The 25,290-nt window shown below is 35.4% G+C and overlaps 1 protein-coding gene across 2 annotated transcripts in view; it reads left to right on the top strand.

Moving 5' to 3' along the window:
* Positions 1–25,290, top strand: part of LOC115222604 (NAD-dependent protein deacetylase sirtuin-2) — a 49,369-nt gene that overhangs the window by 10,989 nt on the left and 13,090 nt on the right. The window contains exons 2-7 of one of the 2 annotated variants that reach the window (XM_029792902.2): positions 4,784–4,827; positions 9,335–9,362; positions 11,688–11,837; positions 18,301–18,407; positions 19,504–19,560; positions 23,392–23,460. In XM_029792902.2, coding sequence (XP_029648762.1) covers positions 4,784–4,827; positions 9,335–9,362; positions 11,688–11,837; positions 18,301–18,407; positions 19,504–19,560; positions 23,392–23,460 — 455 coding nt within the window. The remainder of the gene's footprint in view (positions 1–4,783; positions 4,828–9,334; positions 9,363–11,687; positions 11,838–18,300; positions 18,408–19,503; positions 19,561–23,391; positions 23,461–25,290) is intronic. The other variant, XM_029792905.2, reaches the window with a different exon arrangement.

Below are 25,290 nucleotides of genomic sequence, written 5' to 3'. Positions count from 1 at the left end.
CACACCATTTGAGCATGATCATTGCTAGCGTCACCTTACTGGCACATGTACTGCTGGCATGTGGAAAACAACATTCGAGCGTGGTCGTTGCCAGTGCCACCAAACTGGCTCCCATGCAGGTAGCACGTAAAAACACCTTTTGAGTGTGGTCATTGCTAGAACTGCCAGATTGGCCCTTGTGCCGGTGTCACATAAAAAGCACCTGCTACACTATTGGAGTGCTTAGCTGTGTAGTTGACAAAATCAAAAACAAACAATGAGCATGCATGAAAATAAGATATAAAATGGTGACAATTTACACTTCGCACTCTGTATATATATATATATGCATAAAAAAGCACCCACTACACTCAGAGTGGTTTGCATTAGGAAGGGCATCCAGCTGTAGAAACTTTGCCTGATCATTTTCAGCCTGGTGCAGCTTCTGGCTCACCAGTCCTCAGTCAAACCGTCCAACCCATGCCAGCATGGAAAGTGGACGTTAAACGATGATGATGATGATGATAATACATACATATATATATATCCATATACTGATGTACAGGGTGCATAAGATATTTGAGGAGAGATTTATGTTTATAAATCAGACATATAATAACAGATAATAACTTTATTTATCAAATAATGCTATGAGGATAAAAATAAACCTCCTTTTCTATAATGTTATTCAATAAAGCCACCTTCAACTTCAACAACTGCTTCTATATGAGATCTAAATCATCTACATGTTTGAATCAAGTTGTCCTGGTTCATTTTGGACATTACTCTGACTACGGCAACTTTCCAAGAATCTTTGGTGTTACCAGCAGGTTCATTGACCTCTCTCTCAACAACACTCCACATGTAATAGTTGAATGGATTGAGATCTTGGGGATTAGGAAGCCAAATGTTAGGGGTTATATGATCATGAAAATTTCCAGCCATCCATTCCATGTGTGATAGTGCAGTCTTACTGAAACACATATGGCCTTCCATTGCATACACTGTCTTAACAATTATTTCCAGGACCTCAATGTAGGTGCAGAGTTAACTCTAAGGCCTTGTGGAAAGAAGTATGAAGGCATCAAATGTCCTTCATTGCTGATAATATCTAAAACCATGACAGTTGCAGGAAATTTTGTATGCATAATACTTGGAATCTCAGAAGGATTTGCACATAATCATCTGTCATATCTTTTGATCTTAGTCAAAGTTTTTCTTGTTTGAGAAAAACCAAATCAAATCTTTTTCTGCTGGATTTTTCATTTTGTTTAAGAGCCTTTTAGATATGATGTAGTGATTTTCTTTTGTTTTTTTCTGACAAATTGACCTTTCCTCATCATAGACGTATATCTGATGTCTTCATAGACAACATTTCTGACTGTTCCTTCTGATACATGGAGTTTTTTTGCAATTGACTTCATAGACTTTCTTGATTGTAATCAATGGGCTGTTGAACTTGCTAGATAAATTCGGGTGTTTTGATGATTTCAGAGCATTTAGAATGCTTTTTATGCTTTGATACTGGTGATATGTTTCCGTCTTCAGTCTCTAGCTTCTTACAAACTTTGTAGATGAAAGATATGGCAACTTTTAAAAATTGAGATATTTCTAAATCATTATGCTCAGCTTTTGTAATCACAATAACGGCATGCCTCTTCATTTCTTGAGTAAGCTGAGGGTCTGCCATTATTATTTTCTGAAACAAAGATTATACAGAGTTAGTAAAAAATGCAGCATTAACCCTAAAAATGGTATGTCCTCAAATACCTTATGCACCCTGTATACATTCTTTCTGCCTTTCTTATTTTCTACCTTTCTGTCTTTCTTTTATCTTTAACCAAGCCTCTAAAAATTCACCACACACATGCATACACATGCACACACACACACACACACACACACACACACACACACACACACACACACACACACACACACACACACACATATAGTTTCAAAATAACAAAGAGCATCTTCTTCCCAATTCCACCCCAAATCATCATCATTTTCATCATCATTGCTTAATTCTTGCCTTCCATGCTGGTATGCGTGAGATGGTTTCACAAGAGCCAGTCAGGCAGAAGCCTGCACCATACTTCTGTGACTGTTTTGGTAGGGTTTTTACAACTGGATGCCCTTCCTAACACCAAACACTCAGCAGAATGGACTTTGTGCTTTTTATGTGACCCAAGCACAGGCAAGGTCAGTTTGGGCAAGGTTTTTGCAGCTGGATGTCCTTCTGAACACCAACCACTTTACAGTGTGGACTGGATGCTTTTTAAGTGGCACCTGCACTGACAGGGTCACCATATAACCTGTAAGACAAAAATGTGTGTGTGTGTATATATATATATATAAAAATCAAAATCAAAATGAAATCAAAACAAATCAAATCAAATCAAATCAAAACAAATCAAAATAGATGAACATTAATGGAATTGTATCTTTGTGGTACCAGTGCCAGTGGCACACAAGAAAACCATCCGAACGTGGACATAGCCAGTACCGCACCGACTGGCCTCCGTGCTGTGGGCACGTAACAAACACCATCCGATCGTGGCCGTTCGCCAGCCTCATCTGGCACCTGTGTCGGTGGCACATAAAAACACCATCCGAAGACCCGGCAAGACTAGTCAGGCCATAACCTGTGGCCCCTACCTGGGACGTAGTCAGTCCACCTGTGCATACCTTCCTTCTTGTGACACTTGTGAAGACCTGTTGAGGCAAGTGAAAATCAAAACAAATCAAAATAGATGAACATCAATGGAATTTGTATCTTTGTGGTACCAGTGCCGGTGGCACGTGGCACACAAGAAAACCATCCGAACGTGGCCGTAGCCAGTACCGCATCGACTGGCCTCCGTGCTGTGGGCACGTAACAAACACCATCCGATCGTGGCCGTTTGCCAGCCTCATCTGGCACCTGTGTCGGTGGCACATAAAAACACCATCCGAGCGTGGCCGTCTGCCAGCCTCGTCTGGCACCTGTGTCGTGGCACATAAAAACACCATCCGAGCGTGGCCGTTTGCCAGCCTCGTCTGGCACCTGTGTCGGTGGGACATAAAATCACCCACTACACTCTCGGAGTGGTTGGCGTTAGGAAGGGCATCCAGCTGTAGAAACACTGCCAGATCTGACTGGACTGGTGCAGCTTTCGGGCTCCCCAGACCTCAGTTGAACTGTCCAACCCATGCTAGCATGGAAAGCGGACGTTAAATGATGATGATGATGATGATGATGATGATGATGAAAGAGAGAGAGAGAGAGAGGAGATTAAAGTACAAGTGAGGATATATAAATGTCAGAGGGATAGAAATATCCAAGATTAGACTGGTTGAATACCTTATAATATAGGTACACACATATATATTACTATTATTATTATTATTATTATTATTATTATTATAAAAAACAAGAGAGAAGATGGAGATATGATTAATAAAAATTTATTAATAAATTGACAAGACCTACAATTGTTTCAATTCATCACTTATAGTATAAAATCAATCAAATGTAATTTAATTATAAGCCAGAATATCATCAGGGAATGTACAAAGAAATTTATATATATCATATTGAAAACATAATGAAAACATTAAATAATCAAACAGGAAAGATACAGTGTACCATTAAAATTAATACATAATATAAAAATACATACAATTATAAAAATAATTATTGTCATAAATTAATATATATAATAATAATGTTAATAACAATAATGTCAATCAGACAAAATTAACATTATTGTTATTTATGTTATATACTACCAAAATAATGCTTGGATTTACCTGGAATTTTAACTAAAAACCTGTACCTTTGTGGAAGTACCAACCAACATTCATATCCTCTAGAAAAAGATGAGCTGTGAACATTATTCCCCTGCCTATATTCTTCTAACTACTTTTAATCTTCATCCATCTATTTTATTCCTTGTAAACTGTAAATTTTCCATCTAAAATATTCATACTTTGTCTCTGATGATGGAATACCCAGTGCATGGACATGTTAACCTACTACTTGGGTTATCCCAGGAACGACTGTAAGACTTCAAATTCACCTTACCCTAATTAAATTATTCTAAATGACTTGAGATGCATGTTCTGCCTTGGTTTTGATTTTTCCTCTAATATATATCAATCTACTTATTTATATATATAATATATCAATCTCATTTTCTCTCTCTCTCTCTCTCTCATATATATATATATATATATATATATATATATATATTATATATATATATATAAACATATGTCCAGCCATGGACATATGTTTCATCCTCAGTAGTCATCACCAGTATGGCAGCTACCTAACCTTAACTCTAATAGCCAAGACAGACATATACAAAAAAAAAAAAAGGAGAGGGGCTTTCTCCGTCCGGGTTGCGGATCCGTGGAATAAGCTGCCGGACGAGATAGTGAAGATGCCGATGACCGCTCGGTTCAAAGTCTCTCTTGACCAGAAATGGCCTGAACTCTTTGCATGAACACCACCCTGTACATAACTCCATGTCCCCCTACATGGCTTTGCTTTTTGCTTTTTGAGCCAAAAAATTAACTTAACTTAACTTAACTTTTTAAAAATGTAGTAGGTTGATTTGCTTTCTTTGCAGTTTTCTTTGGTAAAATGCTAAAAGGTAAGCATGGTTAAAGAATCATTTTCAAAAATAGCTGCGTTTTGTAAAACCTGAATTTTTTGGGTGGGGTGGGGCATTTGCTAATTGTTAGCAATGTTTTTATCGTCTGGAAATAGTACTCTTGTGCACATTATAACAGGTTTCTCTTTTTCTACAATTAGGTGATAATAAAGATGAAGCAAATGCCGAAAAGAACACGGGAAATGTAAGTACAATGTCTTGTGTAAGAAAAAATCTGAGCTCCAACTATGAAATGGAATTTTTATAAATGCTGATGGATATGTTGTGAATAGTGCCTTCTTTAGATTAGATCTCAAAGAAAATGTTTTGGAGTAAATTATTTCTAAATGTAAACAGTTTCATGAAAGAAATATATATATATCAGATGTTTAGAACAAAGGAGCAGTGGAAAAACATAAATTAAACATGTTAGGAAATTGCTTTCTCGTAAGATAACACAATTGTTTGAACTGTTCAATGACATTGCATTAGATTCAAAAGATATAAGCACCAGTTTGAGACTGATAAGATTCAGACCTCATATACACTGCTTGCCATTCTTACTTTTCATATTAGATACTATAAAGTACATTTTTGTTCCTTCAAAAAAGAAACAATTTGTAGCATTTAATTTGATGACAAAGAATGGCAGGTGCTCTATTGTAAGACTGTCACCTGTTAAGTGATATATATATATATATATATCAATATATATATATACATTTTAAGAACTGTCAAGGGACAGGAACTGTTATGTACTTCTGTCTTGAATTGGTACTTATGTCTTATACCATTTACATTAAAATCTTTGCTGTTAATTCTCCGTTAAATAGGAAGAAAATAATGTTAGGAAATAAATTCAGCAATTTGTTTTGATCCTTAGGCCAAATAGATCAAAATAGCTAAACATTTCCTGCACTATAAATATGGAAAAAAAACCCCAAGAAACAAGTAATCTAAAATTCATTTTTTTTGTGTGTGTATGTGTAAAAATCTGTCAGTAACTGTAACAATTTTACCAGAATCAAAATTACAAAGATTAGTGAATAATTTTTTAAAACTGGTGATTTAATCTTCTCTTTGTTTGAGCGTGATTTCATTATTTCCTTTGATGTCAAGTTTTCTTTGTGAGTATTCATCAGTATTGATAGCTTTTCACCTTTTATCTGTTTTCCATTTACTCATGCTTTGGTGAGCTGGCAGAATCATTAGCAGCACATCAAACAAATTACCTAGCAACATTTCTTCTGGCTCATACATTATGAGTTCAAATACTGCCAAGGTAAACTTCACCTTTCACCCTTTTGAGATAGATAAAAAAAATAAAGTATCAGTAGAGTACTGAGGTCAATGTAATTGACTTGCCACAATGCCACCTACAAAATTTCAGGCCTGGTGCCTATATAAGTAGAAAGAATTACTATGAAGTTGAAAGGGTATTCAATAGTCATCTCAAAGGTGGGTCCATAGTTTTTAGTTATTAACACCAGCAGCTTGTAAATTAACTCATATACTGCTTTAATGTTGATGTTGCTGTGTCTTTATAAAACTTTTCCTTGAATACATTTATGATTCTGTTTGTTGGTAATGGTTTATAAGGATCTTATGATCAAACATACTTTCAAAGGAGACTTTTTTATGGTATTATTATCATTATTATTATTAGCAATTCTGCATTATGAAGAATTAATTTTCCTTCAATAATAACTTTTGTCTTCATTAATTCAAATCAGATTTTATAAATCAAAAAAAGACTGATTTCTTCTGGTAATAAAAAGTGTGGCTGGTATCAAGGACTTTGCCTAATTAAAATTTTGGACTCTTCACCTCTCCTAATTGCAGATTTCATCAGGATATCACTTGTCTTAAATTATTGATATCCCACTTATTATTATTAGAAGGATAGTAAATGTTAGAATTGGAACAGTACTTAATAAATACATTATGGAATTTATATTATGTTTTGTTTATGGTCTGAGTTCCTGCTGGGTTTCACTTTGTCATCTTTCTGAACTTTGAAAGAAAAATGGCCGTTGACTTAATTAAATGTACATTCCTCTTGGTTTCATTGATTAAATATCTTTCTTATTTTCCTTGCATTTGTTTATGGGGCGCAAAGTTATATAGAGCAACAAATTGAGATTTTCTATCTCCTTTTGACTTTGCTTTCACAACAATTCTTTCAGAAATAACCTTAATGATTCCGTAATGGTGATTTCACTTATCCAAAGATCGATTGGAAAACAATTCACCGGCCACAAAGTGCAAATGATTTCCTTGATTTAAGTAGAGACCTCCACCACAAAACATACACAATACTTTGGTTCTGCTCTGGGAGCTTTTCAATTTGCTATTTTCTTAAGTGTCTCCTGTTTTCTTATCTGCAGTGTTTATTTTTTCTTGTTTTGCTCCACTTTACATTTCGCTTTTAAATTGCTATAGCCAATCTGCTTCCATATTACGGTGGACTTCTTTGCTCCAAATTTCTTCTTGCTGCTTCAACATCCAGCATCCCATTCCCCTGTTGTTCCTCTTCATTGTTCAGCCTATTCTGCCCATACTGGTTTGTTTGCATTGGTATCTGTATTGGTATCTGTTTTTCTTCTTCTTCTTCTTTATCTGACACAGCTTTGATCCTTTGCCTTATCTCTTCTTTAACTTCCAATAATCTTTTGTGTCTAATGTTCTTTGTAGTTCATTCCCGTGTCTTTCCTTCACCATCTTCTGTTCTGTTATTGCATTTATCCTTCTAAAATTTTTTTTCCCCCATTCAATTTAGTTTCCTTGTCTTCGTTCCATTATGTGGTTTTGTCCCTTTTTGTCTTTGGCTATTAATCCCAAGAATTTCCACAGCTACCGATGCCGTGCAGTATATGAGGTCATTTAGGTCTGTTATATTTTCAGCTTAGATTTTCATTAACAGCTTGTCCATCTTCTTCAATACATTATGTAGTTTTCCTCTTTTGATTCCTCTCAAGGTTGGTAGACTTTCTTTCATTTGATCATGTCTCATGTAGATGTTGCAGCAAGTTCCTTTCCTTCAAAGTAATATTCTTTCCTTCTTTGAGAGAAAAAGAAAAATGTCTTCATCTGGGCTGTCATTTATTTCCTAAGGATTTATTGACTCCTCTTCCATTCTTTGTTCTTGTTGTATTTATGAAATTTTGCATAAATTGTTTAGAATTAACAGAAACATTTATTTATATGAAAGAAAATTACTGGAGAACTTTCATCTAATTCTTCCAAGTCTTTCTGTTAAAACTGTATCGAAACAATTTGTGGGGAATTTTTTTTTATCACAGCAACTGGTTGCACACGACAATGTTTGACAGAACTAACTGAAGCAAGCCAGCAAACTTGCAGCATTAACCGCGGGAGATGGCAAGGCTTAAAGCATTGGGAAAACCAAGCACCCTCACGGGCATCACCTGACATCTCAGTGAGACAAGCTGCCAACATTGTCTTCATTCTCTATGTAATCATGTTTATATTCTTTCACTATTGTGGAAATCTCCCTCAGTTCCCATTGGAATAGCCATTGTCTTTTCTCTTAGATTTTTCTGGTCTAGGAATCTCTATTCTGTAATAGGGAACTTATTTTTCTCTGCAGTTTTATATTTATGAGATGAGGAATTATGTACATTATTTACATTTGACGGATATTTGTCCACCTTGTTTGTTGTTAACACAAGGTTTTGGCTGATATACCCTCCAGCCTTCTTCAGGTGTCTTGGGGAAATTTCGAACTTGGGTTCTCACTCCTATTAGGAATGAGAACCCAGGTTTGAAATTTTTCTGGCCCATATGTTATACATCTTTTTCCTGTGTTCTCTTTTGGTAGGCTGGCTTCCACAATAGCATTCTATCACAGTCTTTTTGTCGTTTTGAGTTCATCTTCTACTAATCTTTGGAACTGTAGCTGGGCAACGAGCAGTCCTAACTCTGCTGCAGAGTAGGACACTTACTGTGCAGGCAACCATTACTTGGCATCCAGTCTCATGAACGCAGTTGTGATAACAATTCTTATTTGGTATAGCACTCATAAAAAACACTGTGTTGTCGAGATGTCATGACCATCAGTGCTATTATTGAGGCACCATTCCAGGAGGTTGCCAGCCAAAGTTAAAGAGACCCTCCTTCTTTGTAGATTTATCCCCATAAAGGTAATCTCTGAGACTTTTGTTCTCAGAGTACTCATTCTTATTATTACTGTTATTTTGAGTCACTAATGACTTTATCAGCAGCAATACTAATAAAGAAATACTATTTGGATAGCCGTTGACTCTCCAGAGTTCATCTGTTCTTAACAAGTTTTGATTTGTGTCCTGTAAGGTGACCAAATAGCAAGAAAAAGATCCCACCTTCTGCAATCTCAGTTTTCAGGATTAAACTAAAGGGAGAAAACTCCTTTGTGCTATTTGTAACATTTATTTATTATTCTGTTGCATAGTTGAAGTGTGCTTTGCATTTATTTGATGAATATACAGGGTAAATTTCTACTGAACTACTTTTCTAGCTGTTAGTGTAATAATGTTTCTATCGAATTTAACTCAAGAAAGGCTTGCAGACTATTTTAGTTCTTATAATAATTTCCATTCAAATAAGAGCATAAACCATGTCATGCTTAGGTGATATCTTAATTTCAAATTTATGTTTCAGAACATATTTTTGAACAAAATTTTGATTCAAAAGAAATTTATTGTGTATTGTAGGTTGATGGGCCACATCCTGGCAGTACAAGTAAGTAAACATAGTTTTCAACCAGCAATTATTATGCTTTAGATAACTTTTAATGGTTGTGGTACTGTCTATAAACACATTTTTTTCTTTAAGTTTTTGAAGACTATTATTTTTCACTTATAAAAGTACTCAAAACTACAATGTAAACAAACAATTGGGGTGATATTGGGCAAAATATTTCAATTTCTAAGATAGTTGTAGCTGTGTTTACTGAAATCACTTCAATTTGAAATCTTTCGTTTAAAAATTTTTCACACTTTTTAAAATAATAATAATAATGAAATTATTGTATACAGTGCTCAGGTGCACCACAACTTGTCAGAAAGTGCATATAAAGTACATGCAGTAATGTAGAAATGTCTGGAAAGTGAACAATGTATGAGTCAGATACATGCTTGTGTGTGTATGGAGGGGAGAAAATCAAGTGTAGTGTTGGCGAATCTCAGGAAGCATGGAAGTTTTGAAGGATGCAGTGCTCTGACAACTAACAACTGATGCCGGCAGTTTGTTCCATGCTTCAGCAACTCTCAGCGTGAAAAAGTGTTTCCTGAAGTCATGGGAGCTGTGCTGTTTTCTTACTTTGTAAATATGTCCACGGGTGTTAGATGGGTGGAGTTTGAAGAGGTGCTCAGAGTTATTGTTTGTACGATGGTTGATAATTTTATGGGTGTCTGCCAAGTCAGCTGCCAGACATCGGAGTTTCAATGTGTCCATGCCCAGGGAAGTAAGGCATTCAGGATATGGCAAATGCCTGATGGAGGGTATTCTTTTGGTTGCACGTCGCTGAACAGCTTCCAGACGATTGATGTCCTGGGCAAGATAGGGGTTGTATAAATTCTCTTGAAATCACATTTCAACAGATCCAGTAGAAAAACGAGAGCATGGGCAATGAAAGGAGTCCACAATAATTGGAGAAGACTCATTGAATATAATTTATTAGAATTCAGATGATAACTTAAGAGTCATGCTGAGACTAATTAAATTTTGAGAACTAGGCTGAAAAAAAAAACATTGTCCAGGAGAAGTGACTGCACTTATGCAGGCATATCTTGGCTATAATAATGTCAATATGAAAGTTTTGTGAATTGACAGTTAAATGCAGTTCTGTTATCCATTTTGTAGGTAGTTGAGTTCATGTGTGAGGCAGATGGAAGAAGGAAAGAGAAAGAGTAACAGGTTTTATCTCTCTGTGTTGATAAGTAGAGAGGGTGAAAGTTGTATAGTCCTTTGGTGATAAGCCATACGTGAAGTGCTACTTTTGGCCAGGGACCAGGCGAAAGAAGTAGAATTCAGCTTGTGTCCTGTATTTATAATATTTTCTTGCTTAAATTAAGTCAGGCTAAACACAGGGTTTTTGCATCTGTTATCTACTTTGAAATGAGCCTGACTCAAAATGGTCAAAGATTAACCATTGGCTCTCATAAGTTCGTTAGTGCTAATGCTGAGAATAATAAAGAAGAACTCAGAGAAAAATCTAGGCTGGGTTTTGAATTCTAGCTAAGAATCTAGGAATCAATTCACTACAGAAGTATTGAGAGCAATTAGCAAGGTGAAATTTGATTGGTCTGAGGAAGGGACTATTTCTATGGCCTGTGTAGGCTCTTAGAGACTATTGAGATCAAAGGAATTGATGTTCTTGAACAATTCCAAGTTGATGGCTATAGGAAAAACACGAGAAAGTAGGGAATTTCATAGAAATAATTGTTTGGGGAAGAAGGGTCTGGGCAGATTGATGGATGATGAAAAGAGGGAAGGTGAGTGCATCAGTGGGCTTGAGTGAAGGTGGTGCAAGTTCAACCATATTTGAGAAGCAAAGGCCACTTTGTAGCAGTTAGGAGAAAGCACATTTTTGAGCCAGAGGCTGGAAAGTGTTGGTAACATTGTGCCAATTTGTTAGGTGATCTTTTATGAATGCAATCAAGGCTGTGTAAGGAGCAGTACCTTCTAAGATCTGGGAGCAGTATTCCTTTGTGAATCTCATTAGAGAATTCTGTTTTGGGTTTTTAATGAGGAAATGATTCTGAGTAGTCACCTGGTGACTTGTATTTATCAAAACCAAGTAAGCTGAGAAAAAACATGTTAAAAGGTTCATGACGTGATTCATGATAATTCTGTATTGAGAAATGGAGCCTTGTAGTACTTTGAAGTTACCAGAATTATTTAATTCTAAATATTCAGGTTTATCTTTCAAGTATTGAGAATAGTAATTTAATTTAAGCAATGATATTTAAACTTCAAACTCTTGGACTAAATATTTGCTAACACTAACATATCTTATTTTGTTGCTACATTCTTAATTTCAAATAATTTCAACTTCCTTTACAGGCTTTTGGCTTCGTAACCTGTTTGAAAACTTGAGCCTCAGTGCTACTGAACAAGTCTTGGGTGAGCCATCTATTGAAGGCGTAGCTCAATATATTAAGAGTGATAAATGTAAAAATATCATAACAATGGCTGGTGCTGGATTATCAACATGTAGGTTAAATTTTTCTCTTTGTGTCTTTGTTCTTTTTGCTATTTTCAGTTGTGACCTTTCTGTCCATTTCTGTCAGTGATTGTTTTTGTTGATAAATATATATATATATATTTTTTGATTTCTAATCAGAAGATCATATATTTTATGAAATGTTTTTTTAACTTATGGTTTTTATGATGCAAGAACAATCTATAAAACACAATAGGATTAGCTTCCTTTTGCTACTATATTCCTCATCACACATTCATTCCTCCATGATCTTTCTCTTCTCTAGCTCCCATCTACTGTCACCACATGTAAATAATATTAATTATCATTATCCAGTAACCGTCTGCCCTATTACTTAAAGACATCATCTAATATGTGCCATTATAATTCACTGATATTAAGTTTGCTACAACATTTGTTGAGTCATTTTTTTCTATCACTAGCATGCAACACATTAAATATATAGAGATTCTGTGCCGGTGGCATGTAAAAAGTACCATCCGTATTTGGCTGATGCCAGCGCCTCCTTGACTGGATTCCATTCCGCTGGCATGTAAAAAGCACCAACCAATTGTGGCCATTGCCAGCCTCCCCTGGCACCTGTGCCAGTAGCTCGTAAAAAGCATCCACTACACTCACGGAGTGTTTGGCGTAAGAAAGGGCATCCAGCTGTAGAAGCACTGCCAGATCAGACTGGAGCCTGGTGCAGCCTCCTGGCTTTGCAGACCCCGGTCGAACCGTCCAACCCATGCTAGCATGGAAAACAGACGTTAAACGATGATTATGATGATGATGATGATGATGATGATGATGATTACTAGGCATTAAATACGATACATTATAGTTCTTTCAAAGAACTCAAAAATTCATATGCAAAAATACCAGAAATCTGATTCCTTTCCATTACAATTCCTCAAAGTTGTGAATATTGTTTGAAAAGACAAATTAAACAAATTACTTCCAGTTTGTCCCTGTTGTATATATTTAGAAAAGCTTTGAAATTTTAAGCCATGAAGTGGCTATTTCTGAGGTCCTTTTAGTTTTATTGAACATAACATTTATACATTTAAATATGATTTATTGATTGGTGGTGTAATTGGTAGTATGGTAAACATTACTACCAGTCAATATTCAAGTAAATGTGTCATCAGAAATTTATTGTATTTTAATAGTATTTTTAACAGTCATATCTTTTTAACATTATACATTCACAGTTATTCAATAATTCTGTAACAATCTGAAATTCAAAGACATGTGTAAATTTATGTTATGTGAAACTCACCTCAGACCACCTTAAATTTTTTATTTGCTGTTATTCTTGAGATTTTATAACTTTAAGATCAGTAAATTGTTAAACTGGAAATTAAATTTTATTTACATTTTTAGTAATATTGGTGTTAACGTTTTTAGTAATATTGGTGTTAACAAATTAGTACTATATTCATATTTTTCATAAGACTGATTCCTTTTACTGATTGATACTCAGTTTGTTACCACAAACTCAGAAGCTGATGAGGCACCACGTTGAGTCCTTTCTTTTCACCTGCATACAACTCTCAGCACTGCTATTGAGTTTTTGGAAGGACTGGAAGAGGCCCCATGGCAGGACCTGTACCAGATGACTGGATGTGATTGAGAAAGATCTCCAGAGGCATGCCGAGGGATTGGTATGGGACTGCCAGCAATGTGGTGCATTGGTGGACCTAGTCTGCTCTATGCATGATAGTGCCTTTGGGATCACTAATTTCGGTTGACCCCAGCTCCATTGAACAAGAGCATGATCATCATCATCATCAAGTCAGAAGTAAGCTGTATATGATTTATAAAATACAATCTGTACACAGAATTAAAAAAAAATTTATTGGTTATATTCAACTTAATTAAGATTTTCCAGTTTGATTTGCAGATGAAGTTTCTGCCAGATTTTTAGATTGGAACAGATTACTATATTTGGTAAAGTTCGGAAATAACACACATTATCGAATGCTTCTTTTGTTTACTGGAATAGAAAGTGTAAAAGTGAATGGTTACACATTCGTAGAACCTTGCGACAGGTGGTGGACCCACAATTGTTAAGTGATCAGGTATTTCTCTGTCAGCTTGCTGCAAGAAGAAGAAAAAGAAGAAAAATGGTGTGGCTGTTTCTGTAATGATTGGACAGGTGTATTATACAGCATATCATCTCTTCTATTAAAGCTCATCATTTCTTTCCATATATCCTATGTTCTTTTATACCAGCAGAACATGATACATTTTAATTGAACACTAATGGTTCATTCCATTCACAAGATGTTTGTTTCTCCCATGATGAGAAAGAACTCTTTCTAACTAACAACCCCCTGAAATTTTGCCCTTTCCATATACTATCAGCTAGCTGATAGATATTTTGCTCATCAATCTTCAATACAAATCTGATCACCTGGGTTATAGGAAATATTAACTACATTTAGCGAAGTGTTTGAGCAGGTTATGGACTACATTTCATGGCTGAACCTATTGAAAATATGCCTTTACATCTTATCACATTTCAAGTCATGATTCCCAGTCAGATTACGAGAAATTCCATTTCATCTTTTATGTACCCAGCTGTGTTGCTCAAAATATAAGGATAATATGCAACAGTTTTTAGCATGCTAAAAAAAAAAAAAAAAGCTCATCTTATACTAAATGTAAATTTTTCAGGATTAGCTTTCTTGGAAACTTTCAAGGATGAAAGAGTTTCAAGAGAAGTATAATACTGATATTAAATTTACCAACTTGTAAAATTTTTAAAAAACTTTTATTAGTATTAATGTTTTATATTAGGGTGGCAAGCTGGCAGAATCGTTAGCATGCCAGGTGAAATGCTTAGTGGCATTTCATCTCCTGTTACATTCTGAGCTCAAATTTCACCGAGGTTGACTTTGCCTTTCATCCTTTCGGGGTCGATTAAATAAGTACCAGTTGCATACTGGGGTCAATGTAATTGACTTAATCTCTTTGTCTGCCCTTGTTTGTCCCCTCTATGTTTAACCCCTTGTGGGCAATAAAGAAATAAAATTAATGTCTAATATTTTAAACAGGTAAAACAGTTACTTAATAAAAATTTTTAATAAAAAAGTTATTGTTGCAACTAAGTCCAATATTCACAGTTTCTGCCAATTGTAGTAGCAGTAGTAGTCATAGTATAGGGGCATGTGATGTAGTAGCATGTTGCAGCATTCACCATTTGTTGGTGTTACCCTTCTCTTGGTGGATGACACCTTTGCATCACTCAGGTGACAACCTTCCAACTCATGGGTCTGTTTGCATTGTTGGTGAGGGTTTTATGAGGTTAGAGTGCAAATCCTACATCAACTTCTTTTAGTTACTTTTTATGTTATATATAGGAAATGCTGGGTCTAATTCTTTGACCTGCTGCTCTCCACACAGCAATAAAACAATGAGAAATGAAGTGTTTTGCTCAAAAACACATGTTGTCCGGTCTGGAAATCGAACCTACAATCTGGTGATGGTGAGTACATCACTCTAACCACTAGGCCACACACCTTTTGCCAATACATTTACAATAATCTTCAAACAAACATATATTTACAACTTTGTCCTAAAAAAATACTATCCTGTTCTACTTTGGCCAAATCGATATAACTGAATACAGCTAAAAAAAGAAGTAGGAGCTGCATAAATAACTTCAATTTGCTCCACAAAGTTGTACTTTAATGCAAATATATATTGATAAGATATATATGTCAGGGGCTTTAGTCATCCAGATTCAAGGAGCAGAGAGCAATGCTTCATTGTGGAGTTCGCCTGAGCTTTGTAGAATTTCAATGATTATTGTGGAATGAAGTTTTCATTGAAATCCTCAGCTAGATAGAAATATGATCTCTCTGGAGAGGAAGATATCTGGAACAATAGAAACACTTTGTCATTCAGCCGATTACCTGCCTGCCATGGGTTCACTTTATCATAGATGACCTGGGCCCATACACCAAAGGTCTTTTATGTTTAACTTGTTTCAGTGATTACCTGTGGCCATGAAGAATTTTAGTTGAATGAATTGACCCCAGCATTTCTTTTTATTCTTTTAAGCCTGGTGCTTATTCTATTGGTCTCTTATGCTGAACCACTAAGTCATGGAAGCATAAATGCACCGACACCAATTGTCAAGTGGTGGTGAAGGAACATGACATAGACTCAAAGACACACACACATGCACATATGTATGCATATATATATATGTATGTGTGTGTGTATGTATATGTATATATATATATATATATATACACACACACATATATATATGTATATACATGCATATATATATGTATGCATATACATACACACACATATATATATATGCGCACACACACATGCACACACACACACACACACACACACACACAAACGGAAAAGTTTCTGGCTTTGGGTAAAAGAAAATAGAGGAGTTAATTATGATTTTATTCAACATATTCTCCTCTCAGTTTCACAGGCTTATTGCAATGATTCTTCAGTTTTTCTAAACCCTTTAAAAAGAACTTGGAGGTTTGGGTCTCCAGCTCGGCTTCTGTATCAGCGATCACTTCTGAATTGGAGTGAAATTTCATTCTCTTGAGATGTTTCTTCAGTTGTGGAAAGAAGTGATAGTCAGGGAGGGCCAGGTCAGAAGAGTAAAATGGGTGGTCTACCAATTTTAAAACCAAAGTATTTTCCGTAGAGTTTCATGTAATTTGTGTGCTGGTGCATTGTCCTGCGAAAACAGGACACCATGGCCCAGCTTTCTGCTTCAAAGCTTCACACACTTCATCCAACAGAGATTTGTAGTATTCTGCATTGGCAGGTGTTTTATGAAGAGTATTCCATCTTTGTCCCAGAACGCTAAAGCCAGAATCTTTCCAGATGACTGCTGGGTCTGAAACTTCTTGGAACATGTTGAACTGCTGTGGTGCCACTCCAGTGATTGGTGTTTGGTTTGGGGATCATAATGATGAAGCCAAGTTTCATGGTGACTAACCGAACCACAAAGTCAGCCTCACCCACAGCAAGCCAGTTAAAAATTGCCTTTGATGTCATCACTCTGATGCAGTGTTCAGGCATTTTGACACCAATTTTGCAGAAATCTTTCTCATGTGCAGAATGTGTGTGCGATGTGGTCAATTCTTTGACAGGAAATCCTCAGAGCCTCAGCTGTGACTTTAGCTGAAATCTGGTGGTTCTTGAGCATCATGATGTGCATGGAATTGGCTTTGTCATCTGTGGTCACGGAAGTTGGCTGTCCTGACTGGGGTTCATCTGTAACCTCAAAACGACCAGTTTGAAATTGACATCCAGATTTTCACTGTGGAGTAAGATGGGCAGCCGTCTTTCAGACTTCCTTCATCTTGCCATGGATTTTTGTTGCTCCTTTGCCTTGTAAAAAGAGGAACTTCATGACCACCTGTGCTTCAATTTTACCAAAATCCACTGTAGGAACTGCCATCATGTGTTAAATCTGAAAGAAAGAGAAAAATATATTGTATTCTATTATGAGTTTTTGCATATCTTCTAAATAGTTGTCCTACCTCCCCTGCAAAGGTAACATCTGTACCCTTTCATGATACCCTTAAAGCCAGGAACTTCTCAGCACCCCTTCATACACACTCACACACACACACATGTATATATGATGAACTCTCCCGTCGTTAAACAACATATAAGGGTTTGGCAATTTCTTGCTGAACAACCACACAAATTATTTGTTTATACTGATCAAATGTTTGTGTAGACATAAGCTCACTCTTACCATCAAATCAACATTACCTGTACAGGTGCAAAGGGTGCCACATGTCAGGTGATGAAATGATCGCTGAGCAATGTGAAATGAAGTGCTTTGTTCAAGAACATAACACAATCGAACTCATGATCTCACAATAGAACTGGGAATTGAACTCATTATCTCACAATCATGAATGCAACCAATAAGCCATGTGCCTTGATATACACACACACACACACACACACACACACACACACACACCATACACACACACACACGTTCGGCTTCTTTCAGTTTCCATGTACCAAATCCACTCACAAGGCTTTAGTTGGCCTGAGGCCATAGAAGAAGGCACTTGCCCAAGGTGCCATGCAGTGGGATTGAACCTGAGACCATGTAGTCGAGAAGCAACCTTCTCACCACACAACCCATTCATATCACAGAGTCTAAATTATTTATATCATTTTCAAGATTTATTATGTCACCTTTGTAGCTAACTTAGTTTCTCTCTCTTTTTTTTTAAAAACAATAAAGCTTATCCAAATAGTTGATATTGTTTGTTTCTCAACTTCTTACATGGTGAAATTGGAGAATTAAATCATTGAATAATTATCTACCAAAAATTGCTGAAAGATAATAAATACTAAATGATATATTTTAATTATCTCAATGTTCATGAAAATATTTCTTATTCTGCAAAACTAAATTTTTTTTTATTTATTATTTTTTTTTTTTTTTAGCTGCTGGAATACCAGACTTTCGAAGTCCAGTGTCAGGTTTATATGATAATTTAGAAAAATACAATCTTCCCCATCCACAAGCAATTTTCGAAATCAATTTTTTTAGGGTAAATTGGTACATTTTTCAAATTTTCATATTTATGGACATTAGTCTACTATTTAATGTTCAGATAATGACATTTTTTATTTAATACATTTCAAATTATTACAGTTTTCACTTTTAAGTTATTCTTTATAATTTCTTCAGATACTTATCAAAAACTGTTGCAATAGTTTGTTTTAGTGACTTATATAGTCATATATATTTTGTGAGTAAAATTATAGAGGCACAATATATAATAATAATAATAATAATTATGAGCTAATTGTATTTAGTGCTTAATTGCACTACAACTCATCAGAAAAGAGTAAAAGAAGAGAAAGCAGCACTAATTCAACTAAAGAAAGAAAAACAGCAATGATAGTTACCAATACATAGAATATATCAGAAAAAGAAAAAAAAGATAAAACTGAACAGTAAATATACTAGAAGGTAGAAAGGGTACATAGGCATGTAGTGTTGGTGAATGATGGATTTTGTGATCTAGCTTCACTTTGGTTTCTGTAAGGGTTTACAATTGTATGGATTTTGCCCAGGTTGTTTAACCTCAAATTGACCCTGATTAGATAGATCCATGATCACAAATATTCACATCATTTCCAGTCTGTCCTATTTTTTCTCCCATTTTCCAGAATAGTGCACCAAAGCCTATATTTTATACATTATGTTATTGATTTAAAGATAAGTATAAACTTCTAAAACTATACTAAGAGATTTTAGGGTCAAAGTTAGTGATATACATTATATTTTAGTCCCAATAAAGAATTTAAAATTAAAGCCTGATCATATTCTTAATCCATGATACTTACACCACAACAAAAACAAGGTTACCCAGCTATAAGCACTAAATTATAAGGACATGTTCATTCTTGTGCACGTGTTCAGCCTACTGACAAAATAGTTTTCCATTATGATAAATTGAAAGTGACATTGAGATCTCTATAAGTGAACCTAATGTATTATCTAGAGTGTAGATGTCAAGGAAATGTTAGAAGAAAAGATGTATTTCAACTAAATATTGGTAATTGTATGCATTCTCAAATATTGATTCTATAAATCTCAATTAATGTACATTTATCTATTTTTTAATTTTTTTTATTTAGGAATGTCCTGAACCGTTCTTCAAGCTTGTTAAAAATATGTGGCCTTCTGATTTGAAGGTAAGTTCATAACTGATGAAGTTGTGTCTACTTGTGTATGATATTTATATTAAATCATTCTACATATTGTTAATTTGGTTTTTGAAATGTTCTTGTATTATCATTCACCAATGCCAAAAAAGTAACAACCCTAATTCTTCTAATTCTTCAGATAGTTGATTAAGAAAAAAATCATGAAGTTCATTTTAATCTTTTTCATTCTGATTCCACCTGATAAAGTAAATGAAAACAAACAAAATACATTAAACATCCTAAGCTCACTTGATGTGTATCCAACTTATTCTTATCATTACTAGCCTTCTCCCCCCCTCCCCTACTTCCATCTTCCCTACCTTCCCTCTCTCCTACTTCCCTCTTCCCCCCTCTCCTCGTCTCCACCCTTCTCTCCCCTCCACCTCTCTACCTCTCATTCTCCTCCGCCCTTCCTCCTCCTCTAATGATTTGTTAATCACTGTTTTTCTCTATCAGTAAAGACTAAAGTTGTCTAAGCGTGTTGCTGTCAAGTGGATAAATGCTGTTGATGATGCTTAAAGAAGCAGAAATCTAGATTCAGCATTTCCATTCTGTTGCTACAGCTGGACACTTTCCACCTACCGCTGATATACTTCTGTTCTTTTTAACACTATACATCTATATGAGATGCTGTCTTGAAACAAATACCACAGTTTAATGTATCCACGTGAAGTAAGATATATAGAATGCTATTTCATTTATTGTTGCATTAAGGTTCCTGCTATTGTCACTAATTTTTGAGACTAGAATTTGATTTTGGCAAAATCCCCTCAGTTGATTATTTTTTCTTAATTGTTGCTGATTTCTTATTTTTTTTGATAGGCAAATCATCTAGTGTCCCTTTTTTTTTTTTTTTTACATCTTCTGCCTGATGCTGATTCTGCCGGACTCTGTGATTGGTCATGATGTTAACCACTACAAAACATAAACTGAGTTTTCTTAGATGCAAGACTCAGTGGAATGTGAACTATAATCTCTTTGGTTATCAATTTGTTTGGAACATTCATTTGACCCTTTAGCATTCAGATTACTCTGTCAAATGTATGGCTTATTTATTCACTTTGTTTTCAATTGATTATGCATAATGTTGTTGCTTTGAAAATTTCCATGATGTGATTGCTTAGTTTTAGAATAATATTGTAGGGTAGGTGTGAGAGGGCAAATGTGATTGAATTAAACACAAAACAGGCAGAAACGGACAGGATAAGGCCGATCTAAGCGCTAAAATCATTAAAATCAGTTTCATCTAACCACAGCTCTAAAATATTATTAATCTCTGACAGATAGCATTGTATATATAACTAGCAGTATCGCCCGGCGTTGCTCGGGTTTGTAAGGGAAATAACTATATAAGCATTTTTAGAGAGTTACTTCCCTTATAGATGCCAATTCGGGCTTTCTTAGCCATTTCTGTTTTGGTGTCTTCAAGCCATGAAGTCGTTGTTCTAAAAGAACGCTGGTCTCCTTGACAACGCTTTACGACGTTGATTTCCTTACACTCCCTTCCCCACAGCTTCACGAGGGAGGGAAGAAGGGGGAGAAGCAAACAGGTGCAGGTGTGACCGTGGACGCCAACTCCGCCGCCATCGACACACGAAAATTTATGCATTAAAATGGAATAAAAAATGATGTTAAATTATTTTTAAAATCGTAGACTCATCGTTGACGCGTGCTAATAGTCAGACGGGCTCGATATGAATCACGACTATAAGATACCAGAATTTGGTTAAACTGCACCGCAAAATGTGGGAGGAGTTAGGAATCTAAATCGAAGGGGACAGACACTCACACAACTACAGTTTTATATATATAGATATGCTTGCAATAAAGACATTACTAATGAACGGTTTCTATGTTTGATGGCAGTTGAAGTCCTAAATAGACAATGTTTTGCTACATTACTCACTTTGGCTATGAATTTATCTGTGTTGTCATTAGTTTTTTGTTGCTTAATGCATCTGGTTATTTTTTATTCAGCTATTTCATAGCATTGTCAAAAGAAAAAAAAAATCTTTTTCTACTATAGCAGTGGTTCCCAAAGTGGACGGTATTAACCCCTTCCCCTCAGGGGGGCAGTGGAATGTTCCAAGAGGGCATTGAAGAAAAGTTGGGTGATAATGGGGGTAGCAATTCATGTAAAAACAACAAAATAATGGGTTTATTAGGTTAAGTTTTATTTGTGAAATACGTTTGCTTTGAATTTGCTTCAGAAAGAGGTCTGTGTTTGTAATGGCTAGTTGGTTGGTGTGGTGCTAGGAATGTGGCCTGGGTGTCAAGTGGGTGGTAGCCCAAACAAGTTTGGGAACCAGTGTACTATAGGCACAAGGTCTGAAATTTTAGGGGAGGTGGATAAGTCAATTAAATTAAACCCCCAGTACTCAACAGGTACTTATTTTATTGACCCCAAAAGGAAGAAAGGCAAAGTCAACCTCACCAGAATTTGAATCCAGAACATAAAGACAAACGAGATGTCACTAAGCATTTTGTCTGATGTGCTAATGATTCTGCCAGCTTAATAATAAAAATGTTAATAATGATGGACTCTTCTGTCGATGAGTCTTCAATGTTTGCTGAACAAACTGCACCAATAATTTGTTTATAGTGATCAAATGTATGTGCTGTACATTAGTTCACTCTCTCCTCCATCAAATCAACATTACCTGGACAAGTGTGTCACATGTCAGGTGTTGAAATGACTGCATAGCAATGTGAAATGATGTGTTTTGCTCAAGAACACAACACACCACTCGGTCTCAGAAAATAACAATGACAATAACAACAACAACAACAACAACAGCAATAATAATAATAATAATAATAATAATAATAATAATAATAATATTGAGTGAGAGGGCAGTGCATGTCAGCAAAGTGACACTGGGGTAAAATATACCAAGCCCAGTATACCCATCATGACTACCAATCTGATAAGGGTACACCAGGCACATGCATCACAACCATATGTGCACAACATGGTGATCTCGTATCAAGATAAACAGTGCATGACCTTGCAGGTGGGGTCCAGTTAGAATTTTCTGCAGGTCGAGTAGCCCATCCTGCTCAAAAGGTCCCTGAATGATGGTTGTTGAATGAAACACCCATGATTCCAGAGATGAATTAACCAAACTGCAAAGAATTCCTTTCAACACATGGCTATGATGCTTCCCCACTACTTCTGCTTGTGATCAGAGATGCACATATCGTCAGCCACTAAGGGACATGCTCAACTGGTTAAGGTCAAACAACTGACAAGCAAATCTGTAGTAATGAGTAGAATATTTGGGTTATATTATTATTATTGCTATTATTATTATTATTATTATTATTATTATTATATTATTATTATTATTATTATTATTTGCTTTTCTGCTTTGGTAAAAACTTGTGCTTCATTTGGCATAAAGGGAATAGGAAATTTGCATCATTAGTTACTTTTAATTTTTCTCTGTAGATAAAGGTCTGTCTTTTTTCCCAGTACATAAATTCATTCTCTGCTAGAGTTTTAATTTAGATATTTAAAATACATTTTCATGTTTGTTTTAGTGCACTAGTTTATTTGAATATAACTGTTAGCATTAGTTGTATTATGGTAGTTTGAATTCAAAGATTGAAAACAATTAGATACAAGTTTTATAGGACATAGATGAGAGAGAAGAGAAGAAAAGACTGGATAGAAAGGGATTGAAAGACAATAAAATGAATAATGCACAACATAATAAACTAATAATTATATAATATTTAATATGTACAAATTCAATCAATAATTCTCTCATAGCATATTGATCTTTTTTCTTTTTCTTAAATTTTTTTTCCCTTCAGCCAACCCCTTCACACTATTTTCTGAAACTACTTGATGAAAAAGGCTTGCTTCTTCGTCATTTTACTCAGGTAAATACTGATTTTGTTGGGAACAAAATAGTCAATAATTTTCTTTTGATATCATAGTTATAAATATAAAATATGTATTGGTTTCAAATTTTGGCACAAGGCCAGCAATTTTTAGGGAGGGGGTTGAGTCGATTACATTGACTCCAATGTTCAACTAATACTTATTATATTGACCCCAAAAGAATAAAAGGCAAAGTCACCCTTGGCAGGATTTGAACTCGTAAAGATGGATGAAATGTCACAAAGCATTTTGCCTCGTGTGTTAATGATTCTGTCAGCTCACTGTCTTAATAAATGTAAAATATATATTAATACTTAATAATCAATGTTTGGGAGTAGTGAATTAATTAAATATCAAATTCATATGCCCTGAGCTTAATATCTACAGAGGGGAAAAAATACCCTTGGATGTTTTACATATGTTTATGGATTCATTATAGCAGAGAGGCTAACATAACCTCTAATCGAAGTATATTTATGTGTGTGTGTATACACACACACACACACACACACACACACACACACACACACATATATATGTATATGTATATATATATTCACACACGCGTGTGTGTATGTGTGTGTGTGCCTGTGTGTAACAGGTAAATTCCATCAGATAAATGATTGAAGAACATTATTATTAGCTTGTTGAGATGGTCTTTTATTATATGATTATTATGTTAGTTGTTATAATATAGAAAATAGAGCTGTGTAAACAGATTGTTTGTGGTTGCAGTAAAGAAATTGTCTCTAGTTCCATGGTCCATTGTGTATTGTAAGCTTCATCTGTGAGCTACTACTAAAGAGAGACAGAATAATAAATTCTAGCTATGTAGAGAGGGTGATAGATCTGCTGTCTTGCATGTTGCCAGTATATTGAGAGAGTTGCTCTTCAGGTGATCCAAAGAAAAAGAACAACTTACTTGCTGCAGCTGATTCATATTCTTCCTGATCAAATTAGGTCAAGCCAAAAGCAAAGGATTTCTCTGCTGTATCAGTTCTGACCCATGTATGACTCATGAAAGATCTAGAGGTCAGCTTATTCTCATTAATTTCCTAGTGCAACAGGCAAAAACAATAGGCTGATGGCTTGTGGCAGAATGTGGATTCAATTTTGAATCTTAGCTTAGATGGTAGTTGTTTGCTACACACACACAACACACACACACACACCACACACACACACATATATATGTATATGTATATATATATTCACACACGCGTGTGTGTATGTGTGTGTGTGCCTGTGTGTAACAGGTAAATTCCATCAGATAAATGATTGAAGAACATTATTATTAGCTTGTTGAGATGGTCTTTTATTTATATGATTATTATGTTAGTTGTTATAATATAGAAAATAGAGCTGTGTAAACAGATTGTTTGTGGTTGCAGTAAAGAAATTGTCTCTAGTTCCATGGTCCATTGTGTATTGTAAGCTTCATCTGTGAGCTACTACTAAAGAGAGACAGAATAATAAATTCTAGCTATGTAGAGAGGGTGATAGATCTGCTGTCTTGCATGTTGCCAGTATATTGAGAGAGTTGCTCTTCAGGTGATCCAAGAAAAAGAACAACTTACTTGCTGCAGCTGATTCATATTCTTCCTGATCAAATTAGGTCAAGCCAAAAGCAAAGGATTTCTCTGCTGTATCAGTTCTGACCCATGTATGACTCATGAAAGATCTAGAGGTCAGCTTATTCTCATTAATTTCCTAGTGCAACAGGCAAAAACAATAGGCTGATGGCTTGTGGCAGAATGTGGATTCAATTTTGAATCTTAGCTTAGATGGTAGTTGTTTGCTACACACACACACACACACACACACCAGTG

Source organism: Octopus sinensis, linkage group LG20, assembly GCF_006345805.1.
Source record: "Octopus sinensis linkage group LG20, ASM634580v1, whole genome shotgun sequence".
In the NCBI taxonomy this organism is placed as follows: Eukaryota; Metazoa; Mollusca; class Cephalopoda; order Octopoda; family Octopodidae; genus Octopus; species Octopus sinensis.
This window is presented reverse-complemented; position numbering and strand designations above follow the sequence as displayed.